General features: G+C 34.2%; 1 protein-coding gene across 7 annotated transcripts in view; it reads right to left on the reverse strand.

Moving 5' to 3' along the window:
• The window catches only part of RPS6KC1 (ribosomal protein S6 kinase C1), a 213,201-nt gene that overhangs the window by 95,353 nt on the left and 94,722 nt on the right, over positions 1-23,126 (reverse strand). For all 7 annotated transcript variants that reach the window (XM_081300200.1, XM_081300203.1, XM_081300199.1 and 4 more), the window contains one exon: positions 6,669-6,784. In XM_081300200.1, the coding sequence (XP_081156326.1) occupies positions 6,669-6,784 (116 nt within the window). The remainder of the gene's footprint in view (positions 1-6,668; positions 6,785-23,126) is intronic.

Below are 23,126 nucleotides of genomic sequence, written 5' to 3' on the forward strand. Positions count from 1 at the left end.
AGTTTCAAAAATATTTATTTGATAAGGTATTGAGCTAAATGTCATTTAAAAACAAAACTCTCTCTAAAAGCTAAAAATCTACGGGGAATTTTTTAAGAACATAAAAATGTTGATCAAGATATTTTAATGTTGTATATGTATACAGACATATAGCAGAAATTGTCTCTTCTAATTTAACTTATATTCTATTATTTCATCTTTATCCCTCCTCCCACCCTGAATATGGTACTTTCCGGAAGTTAGTATCATAATCCCCACTTTATAGATTAAAAAAAGGGAATGGTATAATGTTTGTTCATGGTCAGAAAGAAATAGTGGAAGATCCTAGAAACTCAAACCCTTACTCTATTGCTTACAGTCTTTCTACTACACAAAAATACAACTTCCTCTGCTACATTAACAAGAAAGAGTAAGTACTGCTTATAATTCTGGCAAAATGAATAAAAGGGAAAAGTTATGGGGAAAAAAGAATTCTTTAAAAGATAGTCCATCCATTTATTGTCTGAAAATATAGCCAAATGCCTTCATGGCCAGACTCGGCAATTAGCAAGACCCTCAGTAAGTTAGCAAGAGACCCTGTCTGCAAATAAAAAATAAAAGAACTGGGGATGTAACTGAGTGATAAAATACCCTGAGTTCAATCCCCAGTACCCAAAAAAAAAAAAAAAAAAACTATCTTCTATGTATACTTTCTTATTCACTGATATTATTGGATTTTCCAGTTTCCATAGAAGTACTTGGTTTACTTTCAGCAATATCAATAGCAAAGAAAGCAGACTACAAAAATCTCAACTACATCTTTCAACAAATAATTACTCTACACCCACTATGTGCAACAGAACTACAAAGAATATAAATCACCAAAAAACAAGAATGGCCCCTAACTCAAAAAGTAAATAATTTATTTAACAAGATAAGACAAAAACATTAAAAGTAAATAAAACATTCTCCTAAAACACAGGTCCACAAAGATAAATCATTAGTTAGTAGATAATAACCTGTGTTCTCAGAAAGAAGTCAGACTAAAGATATTTTTAAGTGCGTGTGGAAATTAAGTTAGGAAACGAACAGCATATATAAAATTGAAAGGCCACTGGCCTGTTAGGGGGGGAAAAATTTGCTCAAACTAGAGAACAGAAAAAAATCAAATTCCATACTTAGGGTCAGTTTTTACAAGTCTTGAATGCCAAGAAGAGTCTAGACCATATTCTCCAGAGTCTAGATAAGTCTTTGTATGAGAAACAACCCAATGAAAACAGTGATTTAGGAGGTTACTTTTGCAAAGATGAGAATATTACAGAAAAAGACCAAAGGCAAAGAAGTGATCATTAAATCTCTCTTTCTACTTTAAACCTCTATAAAAGTTACATCAGAGAAATGAACAGAGAACACCATGAAATAAAATCATCAATAAAAAATCTCATATTTCTTATATATAACATTTAAATTGGGTAAAATCCCACAGATCTATGCCTTTCTTCAGATGGCAAAAGGAAACAAATCCACAGAATTTTAAGAACAGAAAGAGACTTTAGAGATCAAGTTAAACATTCTCAGTTTCTTTTTTTTCCCCCCAGATGAGAAAACTGAGAAGTAGCAAAGTAAAACCATCTAAAATGATAAAACTAGGCAATAGATAAGAGGGGATTAAAAGATCCTCATTAGGGGTAACTTCAGCTCCTTTTTTAAAAAGGAGATAGTGAAATTCTAGGCAACGTGGCTGATTTCCTTGATGACAAAGGTAAAATTTTTCATTTATATTTACTAGCCACTATAGCAGATGATATCCAGAGAAGAAAGCTTGGCTGCATCCATCTACACCAGGACGAAAGATGGGCACAAAAAGGAGAGAGACAAGAAGGGACAATGATCCAACAACCTTCAAAACCAGAGATGCTAAGATACACCACTCAACTGGCCAAGCCCGGGGCCAGGACCCAGTCAATCCAGGCTCTGTCTCACAACTCTTCTCACTACAGTGCTCTTTACAGCCACTACCTGTGGACTGCAGTCCCCACACTAATTAAACCTACTTAGTATTCCAGTTGTACATTCTCTAAACTTTTTCACTTGTCATTCCTTATTGTCAGTAAGCACTGCTCTACTCCTACCTCTTCCTTGGTGCAATACCTTCCCAAACTTTAACATGTAAAGGACTGAATTCAAATGAAGATTCTGATTCAGTAGGTCTGGGGTGGGAAATTGAGATTCTGCATTTCCCAGAAGTTTCCCAGTGATGTTGATGCTTCTGGTTCACCAACCCCATTTGAAATAGGGCTAAGTACTCCTCCTCAAATAATCAGAGGGAATAGCCATTATTGTGGGAGAGGAGTACAAAAATAAGAGCAAAAGGAAAGCACTATCAAAAAAAAAAAGCTGAGGAACCAAATTCTAAGCCCTGGGGACTAAATACACCAGAATTCCTGAACTTGGCTTCTTCCATAGATTTTGGGCTTTGCAAAGACTTTCTTGGGCAGCCTACTAAACCTAATATCCAACCTCCCAAGCCTGACTTGGACCACATTCCACGCCTGACCCTTAACTGCAGCTCTATTACTGATTTACATCCCAACTGCCATTCTGCTTAGCCAGTGTCTCACTGAGGATGAAACAATAACTGAAATGGAAAAATACCTTTGAGACATTATGATAGCAGCTGTGCTCAAAATCTACAAAATATTAAGAAAGTCATGTGGCTGAGGTTGTGGCTCAGCAGTAGAACACTGGCCTAGCACAAACAAGGCCCTGAGTTCCATCCTTAGAACCACATTAAATAAGTAAATAAATAAATAAATAAATAAACAAACAAACAAACGAATGAATAAAGGTATTGTGTCCAGCTATAACTAAAAATAAATAAATAAATATAAAAAAGGAAAGTCATATATCCTATGTATTAAGGTTCATTCACATTTTGTAACTACATGATAAAAATGTATGTGCACTTTAGAAGCTATACAATCTTTATGTCCTAAATTTAGATCATTTACTGTCTTTTTCTAAACTTCATTGATCTTGAGTGTAGAATTCCTACAACTAAAAATAGCAAAAATTCTATTTTGAACCTTTTCAAAGGAAATCCCCTTTCAATATTAATTCTTAACTCATTCAAAGTCATTTACAATTTTTAAAAAAGAAAGGGAAAAAAATCTGTCTCTTTCAGTTAGGATTTCACCTTAACTTCAAACAAAGCTCATTTCCTTTTTATCTGAAACCTACTCCTTAAATTTTCTTTAAGTCTATCAGTAACAAAGTAATGATGCAAAGAAAAAGGTAAAACAGTGCTTCTATTTCCTTTCTGTCCTTTGAGAAGGATATTAGCACAGAATTTTAGAACTTTAGTATTTACCACACAAGTGTCTCTGAAGTTCAAAAAAGCAAAAGCTTCAGCCATCACAGAAAACTTGGGCAGAGGGGGGTCATTATTTAGTCTACACCAAAGGGGACAATGGTAAATAACAAAAATTATAAATGCCAAAAAGGATTCTTTTATTTTCCTAATCCACCAGGCTAGAAAGAAATGTTTGCCTATTGATTCAACAGAGAAATTATATCAACAGATAAATTATGAGCAGGTTAAATCATTTACATCAATCCTCTCATTGTATTGGCTGAAATTCAGATCCAAAGATGGTTAATGAAGAAGAAATCAGGAACCAGGGTTGTGGCTCAGTGGTAGAGCGCTTGCCTTGCATGTGTGAGGCCCTGGGTTAGATCCTCAGCACCACATAAAAAACAAAATAAAGGTATTGTGTCCATCTACAACTAAAAAAGAAAAGTAAAAGAAGAAGAAATCATGAATTCACCAAGCTAATCATGAACCTCTGGAATTCACATAACTTAAATCACACATAAGAAAATAATCAAGCATGTTTCTGACCAATAGAGCCAGGCTTAACAGAATAATATATAAAAGGGAGAATAAAAGCAAAAGCTTACCATAAAAGAAAAAATACCACACTTACTCTCCAGTAGCATCTTTGCCTAAGAAATTAAAAAAAAAATCCTACACACCAGATCACATTGAGTAGGTGCCCCCTTTTATCTTTTCTGAAACAATTTCCCATGATTCTACATGGCTCTTGCCATCTCTCTAACTTTTGTTTCAACTAGACATATTTATGCCTTCAATTATGCTATAAGGTTTGCAAGAGCAAACACTATGTATAGTTCCAAAGTATATCTAGATTGATGTGCACAGAAAGTCTAACAGATGCTTAATGAATTAATATACAACCTCATATAATCAGCTATCCTATATTAGATCTCCTTAACTTTATTTCCTTAGAAGTTATTATGCTTACAGAAAAACTCTTTTTTATTTTATTATTTTTTTTTAGTTGTCAATGGACCTTTATTTTATTTATTTATATGTAGTGCTGAAAATTGAACTCAGGGCCTCACACATGCATTCTACAACTAAGCCACAATGCCTGCCCCCTTATGGGAAATTCTGACTAATATACTTGATGGTCCTGTTCTCTAAGTCAAAACTGTAAGAAGACTTTATATATTTATTTGCCCAGAAAATTATGGCTCCATAGAAGTGACAATGGGAAACTCTAACAAGGATGCATAGGCAAAGATATTGAATGAATAAATATACATAGAAAATTCACAGTTAATGTTAAGGGAGTTTGTACAATGTTTAAGAATATTTATATACAAGATGGGGTTAGTATAACAAATAAGTTTATAGACTTGTGTTATTTAATGTTTTTATCAATGCCCTACAAAATAAATTCAAGAATGTATATAGCAGGACTGCAAACAAGGAGGGCCACTAACCCCATGGGAAAAAGGGAATTAAATTCAATTAATGTTTCAATGAATATTTAATTTAAAAAATAAAATTCAATAGTGAAAAGTTAAAGGATATTAAATTAATAATATCATTAAGACTACAATAATAGAGAACAGGAAAAAATTAACAAGTAGAACATAGAAGAGTCACAATAGTTCAAAAGCTGAAAAGGAATCAGCAAAATAGATAACAATATTTAATATGCAATTATTATGTTAGGGTAACAAATATATTACTTTAGCTTAGATGTAATCTTTTTGTTTTATAATGAATAGTCAAACACCATAAAAAATTCTCAATATAATATCTTACACTAATAAGTACAATTTTAGAAACTGTACTTTTTCCATCTATAGTGATAATGGCACTTTAAAAAAAAATCATACAGGAAATAAAAATGGCTCAAAAAATCAGCAACAAAAAACAACAATGGTCCAATGAATCGAGGTTAAATATTGGGCTATTCTTAAACTACAAAAATTGACATTTTTCTATCCCCAGCACCACCAAAGAAAAATGTTTTTGAGACATTTCATAATTTTTAAAAACTATATAAAGCTAAAGTGTGTGGAAAACAGTATACAAAAGTAGTGTATGAAGCAGATATTAAGAATGGGGCTAAAATTTATTAAGCTAATCTGGATTATATCTGGTCTTTATGCTAGGTAGGCACAAAGCTTTTATCTAAGTTGTAGGTGGGTGGGTTGGGGAGGTACATCCATGTACAGAAGTATTTTTTTTAAACTTCATTTAATCCTAATAACAACCCAGCAAGGAATAATTACTACCCTCATTATTCAGATACAGAAACTGATGCCATCTTGCACTGACTCAAGTGGTAGAACTGTATATGAACAAGGTTACCTGCCCCTTGGATCGATTAAAATATTATAATAAACTAAACACTTTTCTCTTCTCCAGAATTTTCTTTCTTTTTTTTTTTTTAGATGATATTAGGAATTGAACCCAGAGGTGCTCTACCACTGAACAATATTCCCAGCCCTTTCTTACTTTTTTTGAGACAGGCTGTCACGAAGTTACACAGGCTGAATCAAATTTATGATGCTTCTGTCTCAGTCTCCCTAGCTGCTACGATTATAGATGTTCACTACAGCATCCCACCAGAAAATATAATCCTTAATTTGCATTAGAAAATTTTAGTTTGATATAAAGAAAAAGCATACAGAAAAGTTTCTTCCAGAAATTTTTCAAGTCCAGGTAGATAAGAGATAAAAATCAATAATAAACCACATTTCTAATGTTTTAAGCATTTATCTGCCTTACAGACAAGACTACTAGTAGTCCCAAATAATCTAAATATTGCTTCTAGAATGATTATTTTACATCTGTGAACTATAGCAGATTCTCATAGGACTTGTGAATAAAGTAACAGTTTTACCATGAATCAATAAAACTGTACAGGAACTGTACAAAAATCATAATTTAACTTTAAGAAGTTTAAGTATAGTATGAATTGCTGTCATTTTACAGCTGGGGAGATTTAGGGTACCATTAAGGACTAATGAAGGACTGAGAAAAGGAGAAAACAAGTCCTGTTTGGTTCTACTTTTGGTGATTTGCTATAATGCTTTTCCTTTCAACATTAACTTAAGAAAATTATTAATAAAATTCCAGAAACCAAAGTTCTCAAATATTCTAATTAAAAATAAAGCTGAGGGGCTAGGGTTGTGGTTCAATGGTAGAGCACTTACTAGCATATATGAGACATTGGGTTCAATCCTCAGCACCACAAATAAATAAATAAGATTGACAACTAAAAAATATTATTTAAAAAATGAAGCTGAAAGAAAAGACATCAAAAAATAATAGTTAAAGAAAATGCAAAATAAAACATGAGATATACCTGAGATGCATCATCCAGCTGCGGCTTTCCATAAAGGCTGGAGATACTTTCTGCCCTCATGAGATACTCCGCTGTTCTTCTCTTCACAGCTTCTCGGCGAGTAGGGCTTGACTCTCCTAAGGGAGACAACAAAAGTCTGGTCTTGTGAAAAATAAACTTTTTTGATCCCAATGTGAAAATTAACTTCTTTCCACCCAATTCATTTTACATTTCATCCAAGCCTGTTTACATTTCTAACTGTGAAGAAGAGATACTCAAAATTCAAAAACACATGAAAGTCATTCATTTCAATAAGATCTAAGTATTACCCCCATGAGTTTCATGTATGCAAAATTTGACACCCTCCTATTTAAGTATGAATTGAGAACTTAATGTATTTTAGAAGTCAAACATATAAAAAAAAATGTAGTCAAGACTAGCCCTAATCCAAATCCAGACAATACATAGCTCAACTCAAAAATAAGACCAAAAGAAATGGATATTTAATAAGAGTGTGACATAGAATTGCTATGCCATGAGCTACATAAAAGTACCACAAAACTGGAAAATAAAATCACTGAGAGCATTTCTAAATTCTAACTAATCAATTTGTAAGCTTCATGGTTTTTTCAACCAGTAAAAAATTTTCGTGCATCTTTATAACTGAAAACAGGAATGTGATTGAAATTCCTATAATATAAAATTATGTGAAACTGAGTACATCATTGACCCTATTTGGGTCTCAGCTTCCCTAAATAAAGGGTATTCAAAATAACCTCCAAAGAACTCTCAAGACTTCAAAAGAAGTGGTTAAAACTTTGAAGTGCTGGGCTCTCTCCAGAATGGGATGATTTTACCCATTTCATATGATTGACTAAGATATAGCATTTCATTTGAAGAAGGGATTCTGCTGTAGTTTGGACCTTAACTCTCCCCGCAAAGGTCCTGTTTTGTTAAACATGGTCACTAGCATAGTGCTACTAGGAAGAAGTGGTGGGATCTATAAGAGGTAGAGTTTAGTCAGGGGTCTACAACTCATTGAAGGTGTGCTCCCACGGTGAGTGCGGGACCCTTGATCTGTTGCTCTTTCATCTCTTTTTTGCTTCCTGGCCATGAGATGAGCAGTTCTGCACTGCCACATTCTCCCACCTCGATAAGTTGCCTCACCACAGGCCCAAAATAATGAGGCCATTCAATCAAAGCTAAAACCTTCAAAACTGAGACAAATATTTTCTCTTTACAAGTTGATTGTTATGATGATATAAAATTTACTAACATGGATCCCATGGCTGAAAGTCAAAAAGTTTGAAAACCAGTGTATCATATGATCTTTAAGGGTTCCTTTCATAAATATTATTCTGTAGTATTCTAAGTGATTCATGACTCATTTTCATCAAAGCACTTAACAGATGGTACTATTACCATAATTCATCCTATGCATCTTCTTAATGAAGTTAACCAAAAAGAAAGTACCCTGTAGAGGAAAATGCCTTACATTACATTCTAGAAACTCTGATGAGTTATCTAAATTCTGGTTCTGCCTCTCATGGGTCATATGGCAAGTCATCTCAACTCTCTGATCCCCTTCCTCATGCCCTAAAATGGAAGTATATACTTCTAATGATCATGGAAAGTGAAAGAGAAAACATATATACATGGAATTACAACCGAGCCAGTCATATAGGAAGCACTAATTGTAAAGTTTTTAAATGCTGGTTTTTTCCTCAAAACTAAATCCTACAAAATGGTATTTTCTGAATTACTAAATTGAAGATAAATGGATTATAGTAAAGCAAATATTTTTTCCTTAGAAGACCACCAGTGGAAAACCTCTATTTATTTCTGCCTGGAACGGTATCTTCTGCTTTTCTAGAAAATGCCCCTTTCTCTCTTCAGACTTTCCCAGTCTTTCCCTATCTCCAAGTGGTTTGAAGGAAAACTGTTCTATGTCAGATCTCAGTTCCTCTAGCTACAAAGCTCTGTCTACTTAGATCGGGGTGGGCTTCCCTGTGCCAAGCTGCATAGAGCCTTACTCAACTGGCCACAGCTGGGGAAGAAAAGAATGGCCCAATACAAACTGGACCTTCTCTGTTTTTGAAGCTATAGGTAAGAGGACTGGGAAGTACCAGCAGCCACAATTCCTGCCAAAGCAAAAGATCTGAAAGGAAGAACTTGATACAGAGGATATGGAAAACCAAAAATCAAAAAGAAACCCTAGTGTGACCAGGGTCCCTGATTCCAGGTGAATCTATATTCCTGTCTTTCTTTGCATAAAGTAGTCCAAATGGGGGTGCTGGCACATGCTAACCAAAGAATTCTCATGGAATACAGACCTCAAAGAAAAACTGTAATGAAGTTGAGATTGCAATTTTGCTAAATAACTTTCCTTTTATATCTTTTACATTATCATTCTACCTCTTCTCTCCTTCATGAGTAATTCATAAATACAACTGGTCTTGCCAGAGAGAGGGATCTCTATTTCTTTTTTAAATGTGGAACAATCTATATTTGTTAACTTTCCAACTCCTCAAACAGCAATTAAAATGTCAGTATGCTTCTGTCCTTAAAATGTCCTTACTTCCTACACCCAAGGTTTCCCACTCAAGTTGAAAACATGGGTACAAACCATGGACATCAACCTAAATAAATGTGACACACTTTGAAGATACAACGTCCCACATAAATAACAGCTAGTCATTATTTCTACATGCTGCTAGTCCTTTTTTATGGTTTATTGTTTTGGACTCTGTTATTGCCAATATCCTTAGCTCTTCACATTTCAGGTTACACATTTTAAGCCCTAATAAACCCTAATTTGAAATCTGGGGTTCCCCTTAGGCTCAATTCCAATAGAAACTGTAACACTTTCGTTTTTTTTTAATTCAGTGTGTCCACAGCCTCAAAATTTGGCTCTATTCAAATTAATAAACTCATCTCACAAAATAACTTGAAATTTTAAAATGACAAGAAACAGAATATGGTTTTAATCATATTTTCTAATCAAATGCTGTTTTTTAAACTTCTGACTCTTCTGCCACTTTCTAGATAATATCCATGGTAACAAAGAAACAAGAACCAGAAGCCAGCAGCTGAAATGGACTCCTGCTGATGATGGTGAGCCCACTTCCATGGAAACTTATGGCCAAGTAATGGAAATACTGGAAGGTTTTTTCAATGCAGCCTTTTATATAGATACTATGATTTCTTCCTTATCAGCCCTTACAAAGAGGCCACATCTACTGCTGATAAATAGTGGCAGCCAAGAAAGAAAATCACCTCTTGCAGATATGTGCTGATGAAGACTCAAAGAGGTTTTCTGAGTAGATTTCCAGAATTACTCTTACTGATAAAATTATTGATAAATGTGATTTTAAACAGATTTTAATTGATTAAAAATGTTTAATTCACTCCAACTTCCTTGGTTTTCTGTAGTTTGCTCTTCCCTTTCAAACACACATGGGCTTACATGTGTGCACATTAACAGTTCTTAATGACTATTATTCAAGGAAAATGTATCTAAATTCAACCTTCAATCCCATATTAGGTCATGTAGCTATTATTTCTTCAATAACATAGCCACATAGAATACTTTTCAAAGGGAATACATGATTTATCTTCTACCTAAAGACAAATTAATACCTTCGATGAGTTTTTCTACATTTCTGCTAATCATTCACATAGAGCACAAATTTCCACTGGGTTTTAGCATTAGAAAAAAAATTGCTTCCATTATTCAATAACTGTGGTGGTTAATCTTGGTTGTCAACTTGGCTGAATTGAGAGACCACCTAGAAAATTGGCAAAGCATCTTCTGGGTGTATCTGTAATAGTGTTTTCCAGAGATGATTAGCATATGGGTCAGCAAACTGGGGCTGTGTTTAGCGGGTAGACCTGCCCTACATGTGGGTAGCACTACCAATAGGCTGGGGGCCCAGATGGAACAAAGAGCACAAGTGGTGATGGGATTTGCTGGTGCATGCAAACTCAATTCTTCTTAAACATATGTAATTTTTGCTTCTGCCATCATCTGCAGACATCAGACTGCAGATTGTTCAGCCTTTTAAGACATACTAGATCCAGTGACTCTCCAGGGAGCTTCCAGGACTTCAGTCTTGCACTGAAGCTGCATCATTGGTCCCCTTATTCTGATACTTCCAGTTTCTTGAACTGAGCAGCTACCAGTTTTCCCAGCTCTCCAGTCTGCAGATAGCCATTATGGGATTATCTAGCCTAAGGCAGTATAAGCCAACAATTAAACTGCCTCTTATGTATAAGTTCTGTTCCTCTAGAGAACCCTGGCTAACTCAATAATAATCTCTTTGTCAAAAAAAATTGGTGTACCATAAAAGTTTTCTTATGTGCACTTATGTGATAAACCTACTGGGAAGATGAATATAGGATGACTACAGAATGTGATCTGTGAAACAAAAGAGTATAGCTGAGTAAATAGGAGAAGAAATTCCAAAGTTGTTACCAAAATATCTAGAAACACTGGACAACCTATTTTGCATTTCTCTGGACACCAACTCTGACTTCATTCACTAAAAGTTGTTTTATAGAAGATATGGTCTATAGATAATAGATATGGAAATTCTGATTTTTCCAAGAACACATCACTATTTGGTACCCCTTCATGGTATCATATCCTATTTACAAGAAATAAATTTTCTCTTTTATAATTAAGAAGATTAAACTCAAGTATGTGAAATTTCTTTCTCAATCACACAGTTAAAGTAAGAAGAGCCCGAACCTAAATCAGCTCTTTTAGGGTACTTTCAGGGTACTTGCCATCAAACCAAGTTACCTTTCAATATAAATAAAGTAACTGAATTTGAATGTGATTATTCTACTGTTTGAGTAGAAAAAGAAAACTACGAAGCCCAAGTATAGGTGAGTATGGCAACAAAGATGGAGAGAAAATAAATATAAGAATTTGAGAAAGGTACCCATCGAACAATACACAGAGTAGAATTAGAGAGGAGAGATACCTAAGATGATAAACATAGACATAGGAAAATCAGAGCTATAAAAGATATACATAACTCTATGTAAAAGGAATATGGAAAAACACAATCTAAAACTGGCATGATTGGACTAAAAAGAGAATATACATTTTGATGTAATTCTACAAAAAATAATCATAGCAGTGTCAAGTGAGGTGAAGATAGGTCTTTTGGGGGACTGACCTCTCACATACCTTTGTTACCCAAATATTATATCTGGAAAACAAAGGTCTTTTCTTGTTTACCCACAAAAGAAAAAAGAGGCATTTTCATTATGAAACTAATAAAAACTGATTTTACAAAAGTAAAAATTGTTTTAATTCTGCTCTTCTGCCCTTAGTCACTACTACATGTATTTTGCTATAAATATAGCAAACAATCTCACTATTTATTCAACAAAAGAAAAGGAATACTGAAAGAACTTGCTTATTTAGACTTCTTGAAAGACAGTTGTCTATATCTGTATTTCATGGAAAATTTTAAGGGAATTTTAAGGGTATTTTCACTAGAATTTTTACCACATGCACAGAAATTAATCTGTACATAAGACTGTGCTGATCACATCTTATATTCTTATTTCTATTCCTACTCCACAGATACTTTCCTGCTAGGAGCCACAAGCATATATACGATGTATGGCACCTTTGGTTGTAAAGTGACGCCAGCTAGCCACTGAGATGATTATGTTAAAATTTACATTCATATGCAAACTGGACTCCCGCTGTTCACCTTGGCCTGCTACCGGACTCAAGTTACGGGACTTTACGGGACTGCTGGAGAGTTCCCATTGGTTGGGGAAGGATAGTAGGAGGGAATTCCGGAGGAGGTGGGAGGAGACGGGGGGGTTCCGGTCGGCGCGCGGGCCCGGTCGGACACCCTCGTGGGAGGACCGGTTTTTGACTTGCTGGCGCTGAAAGTGTTAGCGGCTTTTTCAAAATAAAGTTTTGTTCCTGCTTGATTGGCTCGTGATTCTGTGCCCAGCCAAGACTGCGGCACTTTCCAATAGGCCTTATGCTGCTGGACTTGGTTAAAACATGCCTGGTTTCATTGAGATTTATCCCATTAGAAAGAACATCCAAATCAACCTGATTTGCTGGAATGAGTTTTTGTTTGTGGGTGTTTTTTTTTTAAACAACTTTAGTCATATACAAGAATACTTCTGTTACAGATGGCCTTGGATAACTACAGTTTTTTTTTTTTCCTTAAGTGCTGATTTATTATATTTAATGGTGCTTTGTTCTTTTCAGGTATATCCTACCATTTCTGCTTTATGCTAAGTGTTTTAACTACAAAAGGCAACCTTGGGAAAAACAATAATTTATGGTTCTACGTGTCTACACTAACACTGAAGCCATCAGCTTTTCCGTGTATGACATGAACCGGTCAGTTAGGGAATCTGCTTTCTGCAGTTAGTGAGTCCCCTATTAATGTTTTAACAAAACCAATTGTTATGTGACCACTAGAAGTTCAAAAAGTCACCAGAATAGAGTAAAAGCAAAAGTCACAATCATATTCATGCTCAAGCATTGCCTGAATTGATTGCTTTCGATGTTACTTAGTGGTTTTTCTATTATCAGTAATACTGAATGAAAACTAGCATCAGATTATACACAGTGTTAAATGCCTACAGAAACAGCCTTCTTTTAGATTCAATATTTTCTTTCTACTCCATAACTTTTCTTTGTTTTGCAATTTTAAGAGTACCCAAAAGACTATGACTGATGCCTTTCAAAATTATAATGCTAAGCCAGTCTACTCATGATAATAAATCTAGTCCAAAGAATAACAATAATCCCCCACATTTCCCTTATGTTTTAAAGCCAAATGGCATCTAAAAGATAAAAAGATTTAAAATAGCTAATGGAAGAAACTGAAGGAAAAAGGAATAAAGAATCAAGACTAAGGAAGAATGGCCTAAAAAAAGGTAAAGAAATATAGAGAAGTAAAACTCTACATAAATCAAAAAATTTTTACTTGCCATATTAGTAAATATGAATGTTTCCCAATCCCCAAAAGGCCTTTGTTCACTCTTTCACAGGTCATACAGGACATCTTAACATAAGTGGCAAATCTATGAAAGAACCCAGAGTCCAACAACTGTTTTCTGGATGTCATGATATTGATTTATATTTTTTCTTTGAGATAATGTAAACTAATCAACAGATTACAAGTTTATTATTTGTAATCCTATAAGTTTCACAGGTTCCAGGATGACACCACAAATCATCATGCTACTCAGAATGGTGAGCAATTTAAAACTTATGAATTATGAATTTCAAGAATTTTTCATTTAATATTTTCAAACCAGAATTGACCACAGGAACCTGGAACCACATAAAGTGAAACCAAGGTAAAGGAGGATTACCCAGCTTCCTACCTACAGATGCATTACTGCTTTCTATAACTAGTGCCTTTCTCTAACAAACAACAGTTACACAAAATACATATCAGGGAAGGTCTGTATAATTACTGTCTTCATCATCTATGTTGCTGAAATGTATATAAAATTACATTTTAACATAAATTTATGAAAAATTGTGTAACAGTAAAAAGGGAAATAAAACAGATATCTAAGTAATTACAAGCCACTATGTAAACAGAATAAAGCCAACAAAGTTAGGCCGTTATTGTTTGACAGTTACAATTTTAAAAGATATTTCTTAACAATTTATAAAGAAGTACAGTATTTCTTTTATCATTTGAAAACTGACCAGTACAAAGACCTGGTCAGTTTTCAAATGATACCCACTTTTTTTTAATGTTGTCTTTTGGAAGTTTATTTATTTAACAATAACATGAAATAAAATAGGCTGATGCAAATTTTGTTAATAAATATAATAACTATTCTTTGGCTAAGTAAAGGTTATTGGGTGAGTCAAATTCTGGTGAGTTTGTGGAGACAATATCACACATGTGTCAAGATCAATGTTTTAAAATAGTAAACATGCTATGAAAAAGAGTTATAAATATAGAAGTTTAGATTTCAAGTCAGCCCTTTGAAGCATTTTTGTGGGAAAGAAAAGGGAAAGCAGTGATACTCCTGCAAGCCTCTTTTATATGGTTATAACAACTATGTGAATTTAAAGGGGCAATATCAACTCATTTCAATTACTACCTAAGCTCTAGAACTTTGTGTACGGCATCTGTAGACATAGGAGCTAGTAATAAGAATGTGTAAGAAAATGTTTTATACTTTCCAGACAGTTTTCCTGCAATAATGCATCATGGTTGAGCCTTACTAATCCAAAAACTGAATCTAAAATGCTCTGTAATGTTTTGAGCACTGCCACAGGACCAAAAGCGGGCAGTTCCACATCTGGCCTCATGTGACAGGTTATAGTTAAAATAAGGTGCACTAACACACACACACACATAAATTACCTCTGGTTTATGTGTATAGGGTGTGTATAAAACAAATCAATTTTGTGCTTAGATTTGGGTCCTATCCCAAAGATATTTCATTATGTATATGCAAACATTCCAAAATCTAGAAAAATCCAAAATTCAAAACACTTTAGGTCTTAAGCATTTTAGATTCTTCTGGGACTTTAAAATTCTTTTACATTTGCTATAGGTAGTTCAAACTGCATAAGTAGTTGTATGTTAACTATAATGGTTATCTTAGGCCTTTCACTGTGTTTTCCGTATTCTCTAGTTCTTACTGAAACCTGAGTTTCTCTACTTCTGCTGGTAGGTGGGGTCTGCGTAAGCCTGAGGCCTCTGTAGTGGACAAACACCGTTATAGTGTTAGCAACCAACCAAGGCAGGGGATGTCTGCCATCCTTAGCCCTGAGGGTAACAGGTGTAAAGTTGGAGGGTGTTGTGTTGCAGCTCTTTTGTTTTTTAACATTTTTTCAAATTTATTTTTTATTCTAATTTGTTATATATGACAGCACAATGCATTACAATTAATATTACACATAAAGAGCACAATTTTTCATCTTTGTTCCCAAAAAAACAAATACCAAATGTTTGATATAAAGAGGCTGATTCATAGAGAGATTAGGAGGGGGAGCATGGGAGGATTAGACAAACTCTAGACAGGGCAGAGTGGTGGGAGGGGAAGATGGGGCATGGGAGTAGCAAAGATGGTGGAATGAGACGGACATTGTTACCTTAGGGTAAGTACATGTATGATACATGTACTAAGTATATGTATGATACCCACTTTTGAGACCAGTAATTTAACACAGTAAGCTACTGAGAAAAAGCAGATTTACACTGTCACTACTTCAAAAGAGAAAACAGATAAGCTGAAACTTCTGTGCAATTTATACACAACAAATTCAATTATAAAGATATAACTACCTGCAACCTTAATTATTATAAAGATACAACAAGCTATGGTTATACATTATTGTATAACTCAAGAAATTACAAAATAATATTTAACTTTTTCTCAAACTGCCTAATAACCACCTAGTAATTAAAAAAAAAAAAAAGAGCAGGGGCTGGGATTGTGGCTCAGTGGCAGAGTGCTCGCCTAGCATGCACAGGGCCCTGTGTTCGATCCTCAGCACCACATAAAAATAAATGAATGGAATAAAGGTATTGTGTCCAACTACAACTAAAAAAATAAATATTAAAAAAAAGCAGTTCTACATTTGGGAGTTTGGGAGGTTTTTGTTGTTATTGTTGTTTTGTTTTCTTCAATTTAGTTTACTTTACTCACAGATATCTACATTTGTCCTGATCAGAAACAAAGATTTTTCAGTAATCACAGGGATCAAACCAGCCCTCTCAATTTAATGTTTTTAAACTGTGTTGCTAAAGATATAAAAATGTGCTGATACTGATGACAGATTGTCTAATAAAAACCCTTCGAGAATCCTCATCTATCTCTCCGCTTTTGCTGCAGAACAGCTGTGGCTCACACAGATTCACATGAATGAAAATATTTAGATGAGAAACCACCCACTTAGTTTATTTTCCATATGACTTTCCTGTAATTATTTTGTAAACTGTTCACACAACAATACATAAAAACATCTGCAAAAACAGGTAATTAATGTGTCAAGCCAAACTAATGCATTTTTTATGGTGTCCAGGCTTCGTCAACTGTAATTATAACTCTTTTTTAAGCAAATGATGATGTGTTTGTTGCAATGTGCAAGTGGTTATTTTAGATGCTCTGTTTACTGTTCATACAATCTGAATATAAAACTCCACAGCTACTTTACCCCACATCAATGCTTTACCTAGCTTTTTGCTGAAGCAGGAAAGTGGTTCTCTTTTCCAAGCTATAATTTCCAGTAAACATTTTTGTCATTAAAAGATGCAACTCTCAGTGTAAAAGTTGACACCAAAATAACCAACAATTCAAGAAGCATATGCCAGCAAACTACTCATCCAGACTTTACTCCTTCATGTGTAACTATAGGAAATACAGCACTTTACCCAAATAGGCTGTAGAACCCTCAACCCCCTAAGAACAAAGAGAAGTTTAAACATTCATTGTGGTTTTAATCATACTATATCCACTGCACCTGGTTCCCCAAATACATGTATTCGGGAAAGATCCAAATGAAGAACCAAATCTTTCCCAAAATATACTGTTATGTATTCAGCTTATCCTGCCTGAGTTCTAACTACATGAGAAATCACTGTCATTACCACTACTACTATTACACATTAACTGTGTGCCAGTAATCATCCCTTGATGGCCCAAAGTATGTGATCTCTAAAGTTCTCTGTTTCCAGAGTTAACAAAATCTAAGATTAAAGAAGAAGCACAATGCTATACTATTTTGCTAGAGTTCCTTTTCTTTTTTTTAAGGGGTAGGGGGTGCTATTTTTTAAAATATCAGTAACTAATTATAGTATAGAAATACCCAGGCAATTAAAAGACTCTCAATAAACATTATTTTCTGTTTGCTTGCTTTCCTAGTGGAATTTTTAAAGATAGTGGAGAATTAAATATTACAAATCCAAGCTTATTCAACTATTTTTAGACAAATTTTTTCTAAATTGGGCTGTTTCATCCTTAATTAGAATATATTAAAATTAATGTAACTTGCTTTCCCTAAGTATTAGCTACTGTGATATGCTTCAGATATCTATCCCCAACCTGTTCCCACAAAGATCAGAAAAGTATTTAACAAATCAAATGACAGTTTGCCAGTTACCAAGCCTGGGCTTTAGATCAGATTCTTACTTAGGGAGAATGTAATGATGAACTCTGATCAAAATATAACAGAGCTCTAACTCCAAGGATACTAGAATGGGAAACACATGACCAAGATAAACAGAAGAAATACTTAGAAAGGGCTCATTATAAAAGACAGAAATCAAACTAAGCATCAGATTATCAAAATGCTTCAATACTGAGTTCCATTACTTTTACAGCTATAAATATAAATGCAATAATGCATATAATTAATGGTAATCCAAATAGCTGAATTCTACACATTGTCAAATCTTGGAGATATATTCATGTCTGTGTAGATTACTGATATACCAGACCAGAGACATTTATTCAAAAATATTTATAGAGTATTTCCTATGTACTAGGCACTATGATAGAAGACACAGTGATGAATAACCTTGCCTTCAAGGACACTATAGGTGAGATTATATTCCTTCAATAAATGATGGCATAAATAATCATTTCATTGTAAATATGATAAGAACTTGAAGACAACAGTGTGCAATGACAACAAAGGTCAGGAAACCTATTCTGGTCTGAGCAGAAGTAAGGGAAAGCTTCCCTGAGAAAACTGGAATTGAGGTGTGAGGAGCAATAAGGAGTTAATCCACTGAAGAAGCACGGTAAAGCACTCCAAACAGCACTGTGCATAGGAAATTTCTAATAAGGAAAAAAACAACTATGGTGCTTTCCAGGAGGTAAAAGGTCACTGTGATCTAAGAAGAGTAAGTGAAGACAAGTGATTCAGGATGAGCCTAGGGAGGGAGGCAGAAGCCAAATCATATGCAAAACTTGCAGGCCACAAAAACTATGAATTTTATACTAAAAGAAATGGGTATTTTTATGCAAGGAAAGAACATGTTAGGTTCCATTTTTAAAACATCACTCGGGTTTCTGGAGGAGAGAGAATGGATCAAAATCAAGTACGAATACAAATAGTAAAACAATCATAAAGTCATTATAAAAAAAGAGATGGACAGAGAGTGAGACTGAGGAGTTCAGTAAATCCTCTCCCTAGATAAATCCAAACAAAATTATCAAAAATATCAACTCTCCAAATCAATGATTCAAACAAAAAATTGAAAAAATTTATACAAGAAAATGTGCTGAACTGTAATAAGAGAAACAGAGGTATTAGTGTTTCAACACAAGGCTACTGATATCTGCTCTCAACCCGATAATACACTGGGATGTTGTAAGTGAGGATCAGCAGCCTTCCTGATGCTTGAAGGGGGACATCCAATCTGGATCTCCACTGAAAAGCTTCATGGGGGTGTATGTTATGGCTTAGATGTAAGGTACCCCCCAAAAGCTCATGTGTGAGACAATGCAAGAAAGTTTAGAGGTGAAATGAATGGGTCATAAGAGCCTTAACCAAATCAGTGCATTTACCCACTTGAATGGATTAACTCTGTGGTAACTCTAGTGGGTAGGGTATGGGTAGAGAAGGCCACCACTGGAGGTATGTCTATGTGGTATATATTTTGTCCCTGGCAAGCATAGCTCTCTCTGTTTCCTTGTTGCCATGTCCTGAATTGCTTTCCTCTACTTCTACTTTCCACCATGTTCCATCTCATCTTAAGCCCAGAGCAATGGATTGAGACCTCTGAAACTGTGAACCTCAAATAAACCTTTCCTCCTCTAAAATTGTGTCTGGTCTTTTGGGGAGTGGTAAATTATCAGACTAAAACAGGGGAAGAAGATATTGAAATCAACAGCAATCAATGGCAAAGAGACATTAACAACGAAATCTGGGAAACAAGACAGCTATGGTATGTTCTGATACACTCCCAGGTATTCCTGGGGATCTTAAAAGTTACACACATGCACAGAGGAGACCACAGAGAACCCCAGCTATTTACACCTTCCTGGTGAATGGGAGGTCTTGCACAAGTAGAAGCAAAAACCAGGGAAGACTTGTAAACTGCCTGATCTTTGAACATAGGCCCTAACCAACACACAGATATCTCAAGGGCTCACACTGTTTATGCACAGATTCTGAACAATTCTGGGCTAACCAAAAAAAAACAAAACAAAACAACAATAATAACCACCTCTGGGAAATGAGGAGGAAACAAGATCTACAGTTACTATAATATATTTTATCTAAAATGTCAAGTTTTGAACAAAAAAGTATGAAACATGCAAAGAAAAAGGAAAAATGTGGCCCATCCAAAGGGATGGGGGGAAACAGTCAATAAAACTGCTTCTTGAGTGGACCCAGATGTAAATCTTAGTAGACAAAGACTTAAAACAACTACTACAAATATACTTAAAGAACTAAGAGAAACCACGTTAAAGGAATTAAATAAAGTACAAAGACAATGAGTCTTCCAATCAGATTAACAATAAAGAGACAGAATTTATATTTTTAAAAAAGAACCAAATAGAACTTCTGGAGTTAAAAACTATACCATAGCAGATTAAGCTGCCAGAAAAAAAGAATTAGCAAACTTAATGTTAGATGAGTAGCCATTATCTAGTCCAAATAAAAGTTAACAGTTAAAAAAAAAAAAAAACAGGAAATAAAACACCAATGAAGACCAAAACACCTGTGAAAATCATCAAACATGCTAATACACAAAATACAGTTCAAGAAATTGAGAGTGAAAAATATAGGCAGAAAAAACATATATTTGAAGAAATAATGGGTGAAACTTCCCGGATCTGATAAACATTGATCTACACATGTAGATATAACAAATACAAAAGATAAAACAATAAACCCACTGGGTGTGTTGGCATACACCTCTAATCCCAAAAATGCAGGAGGATCGAGAGTTCAAAGCCAGCCTCAGCAATTTAACAAGGCCCTAAGCAACTCAACGAGAACCTGTCTCTAAATAAGAGATAAAAAGGGGCTAGGGATGTGGCTCAGTGGTTAAGTAGTGCCCCCAAGTTCAATCACTAGCATCAGAAAAAAAGGATAAACCCTAAAGTATCCACATCGAGACATATAGCCTATCAAAAACCAAAAGAAAGAAAATCTTAAATAAATAACAAAGGAAAACATTTGTCACATATTAAGGAACCATTACAAGAGTGACTGGCTTTATCAGGAAAATGGAAGCCAGAAAGCAGTAGGATGGCATATGTAAAATACTAAATGGGGGAGGGAGTTATCCAAAAAGAATCTGATATCCAGCAAAACTATCTTTCAAAATGGAGGCAAAAAAAAAAAAAAAAAATTCCCAGACAAAGATGGAGAGAATCTGTTGCTAGCATAGCACCATACAAGAAATAATTTAAGAAAGAAAAAGAAATTTCAGAGAGTAACCCAAATCCAAACCAAAAACAATACAAGGAAAGAAATAAGAAATTACTTAGGTAAAAATGAAAGTATCAGTTTCCTCATTTTATCCAAACTGGTTTAAAAGGCAAATGCATGTGAACAGTCATTATAAAAGTACATTGTAAGGCTTATACAAAGACATAATTTACATGGAAGTAACAGCAAAACCTAGTGGGTATGGAAGGAAGCTACATGAAATAATGTTTCCATATATTAATGGAATTAGAACTATCTTACTTTAAAATATTTTAAAATATAATGTTAAATTAAAATGCTTATTGCTGTAATCTGTAGAGAAACTTATGAAAGAGAAGACTCAAAATGATAAAGTTCTTTCTTAAAACACAAAGAAAGTAAATGGTATGTAAGAAAATATCTACTTACCACAAAAGATGGGAGTAAAAAACAAAAAAGAGACATAGACATACTATGTAAAAAATAATAATCAAAATACATACTTTTTAATATTTATTTTTTAGTTGTAGTTGGACACAATGTCTTTATTTGTTTATTTTTATGTGGTGCTGAGGATCGAACCCAGGGCCTCGCACATGCAAGGTGAGTGCTCTACCAGTGAGCCACAACCCCAACCCTAATCAAAATATATATATTTAAGAAAAAAAATTTACTAGAGACAAAAATATACATTACAGTGTGAAAAGATTAATCAGGAATATGTAACAATTATCAACATAACAAAAATCTAATAACAGAGCCCCAGAATAGATAAAGAAAAATCACAGAAATAGAAAATTCAATAATATTTGTCAGGGAAGTCTCAATAATTTCTAGAAAAGAGAGACAGAAAACTGGCAATGATGTAAATGAATTAAGCAATATTATCAATCAAACTTGAGTTGATGAACATCTACAGAATTCTTTATCCAACAAAAGAAAAACATGTATTCCTTTTTTTAATATTTATTTTTTAGTTATAGTTGAACACAATACATTTATTTTATTTATTTATTTTTCTGTGGTGCTAAGGACCAAACCCAAGGCCTTGCACATGCTAGGCAAGTGCTTTACCACTGAGCCACAACCCCAGCCCCGCCCACCCAGCATATATTCTTTATAAGCCCCATGGAACATTCTCCAGGACAGACCATGTACTAAGCCACTAAACAAGTCCCAATAAATTTAAAGGAATTAAAAGCATGCAAAGTATGTTCATTAACCATAATAAACTAAAACTCAGCAACAAACAAAAACTTGGAAAATACATGAATATTTTAAAATTAAAGAACATTTCCAAATAATACATGGATCAAACAAGAAACTACAAAAGAAATGGAAATTATTTTAAACTTAATAAAAATGAAAACAACATCTCAAAATTTAGGGGATGCAAAGAAGTGTTTAGAGGAATAATTTATAGCTGTAAGCATCTATATTGAAATGAAGATCTCAAATAACCTAAGCTTCCACCTCTTAAGATGCAATCTAAAAAATGAAGAGCAAACTACACAAAAAGAAAATGGGGGAATAAATGAAACCAATGGAACAGAAAATGGAAAAAATATGGAGAAAACAAATTAAATAAAAAATCAATTCAAAATCAACTAAATTATGTTACACCCATGTAAGAATATACATAGTGAATCCCCTTTTAATATATAATTATGATGCACTAATTAAAAATAAAAGAAGGAAGACCAAGAGAATAAAGCAAGGGGATCAGAGGGTGGACAAGGAGAGGGAAAGGGGAGACACTAGAGAATTATATTATATGCATGCTCAAACATATGTCACAATGAATCTCACTATTATGTATAATTATAATGCATCAAAAAAAAAACATTTTTAAAAATCAGTGCTTTGAAAAGATCAACAAAACCTACAAAATTCTAGCTAAACCAACCACAAATGGCTAGGGATATATCTCAGTTGGTAGAGTGCTTGCCTTGCATGATGAGGTTGTGGCTTAGTGGTAGAGCACTTGCCTAGCACATGTGAGGCACTGGATTTGATCCTTAGCACCACATAAAAATAAATAAATAAAATAAAGGGATTGTGATCATCTGCAACTAAAAAAAAAT

Source organism: Spermophilus citellus, assembly GCF_964194105.1.
Source record: "Spermophilus citellus genome assembly, chromosome: 6".
NCBI lineage: Eukaryota > Metazoa > Chordata > Mammalia > Rodentia > Sciuridae > Spermophilus > Spermophilus citellus.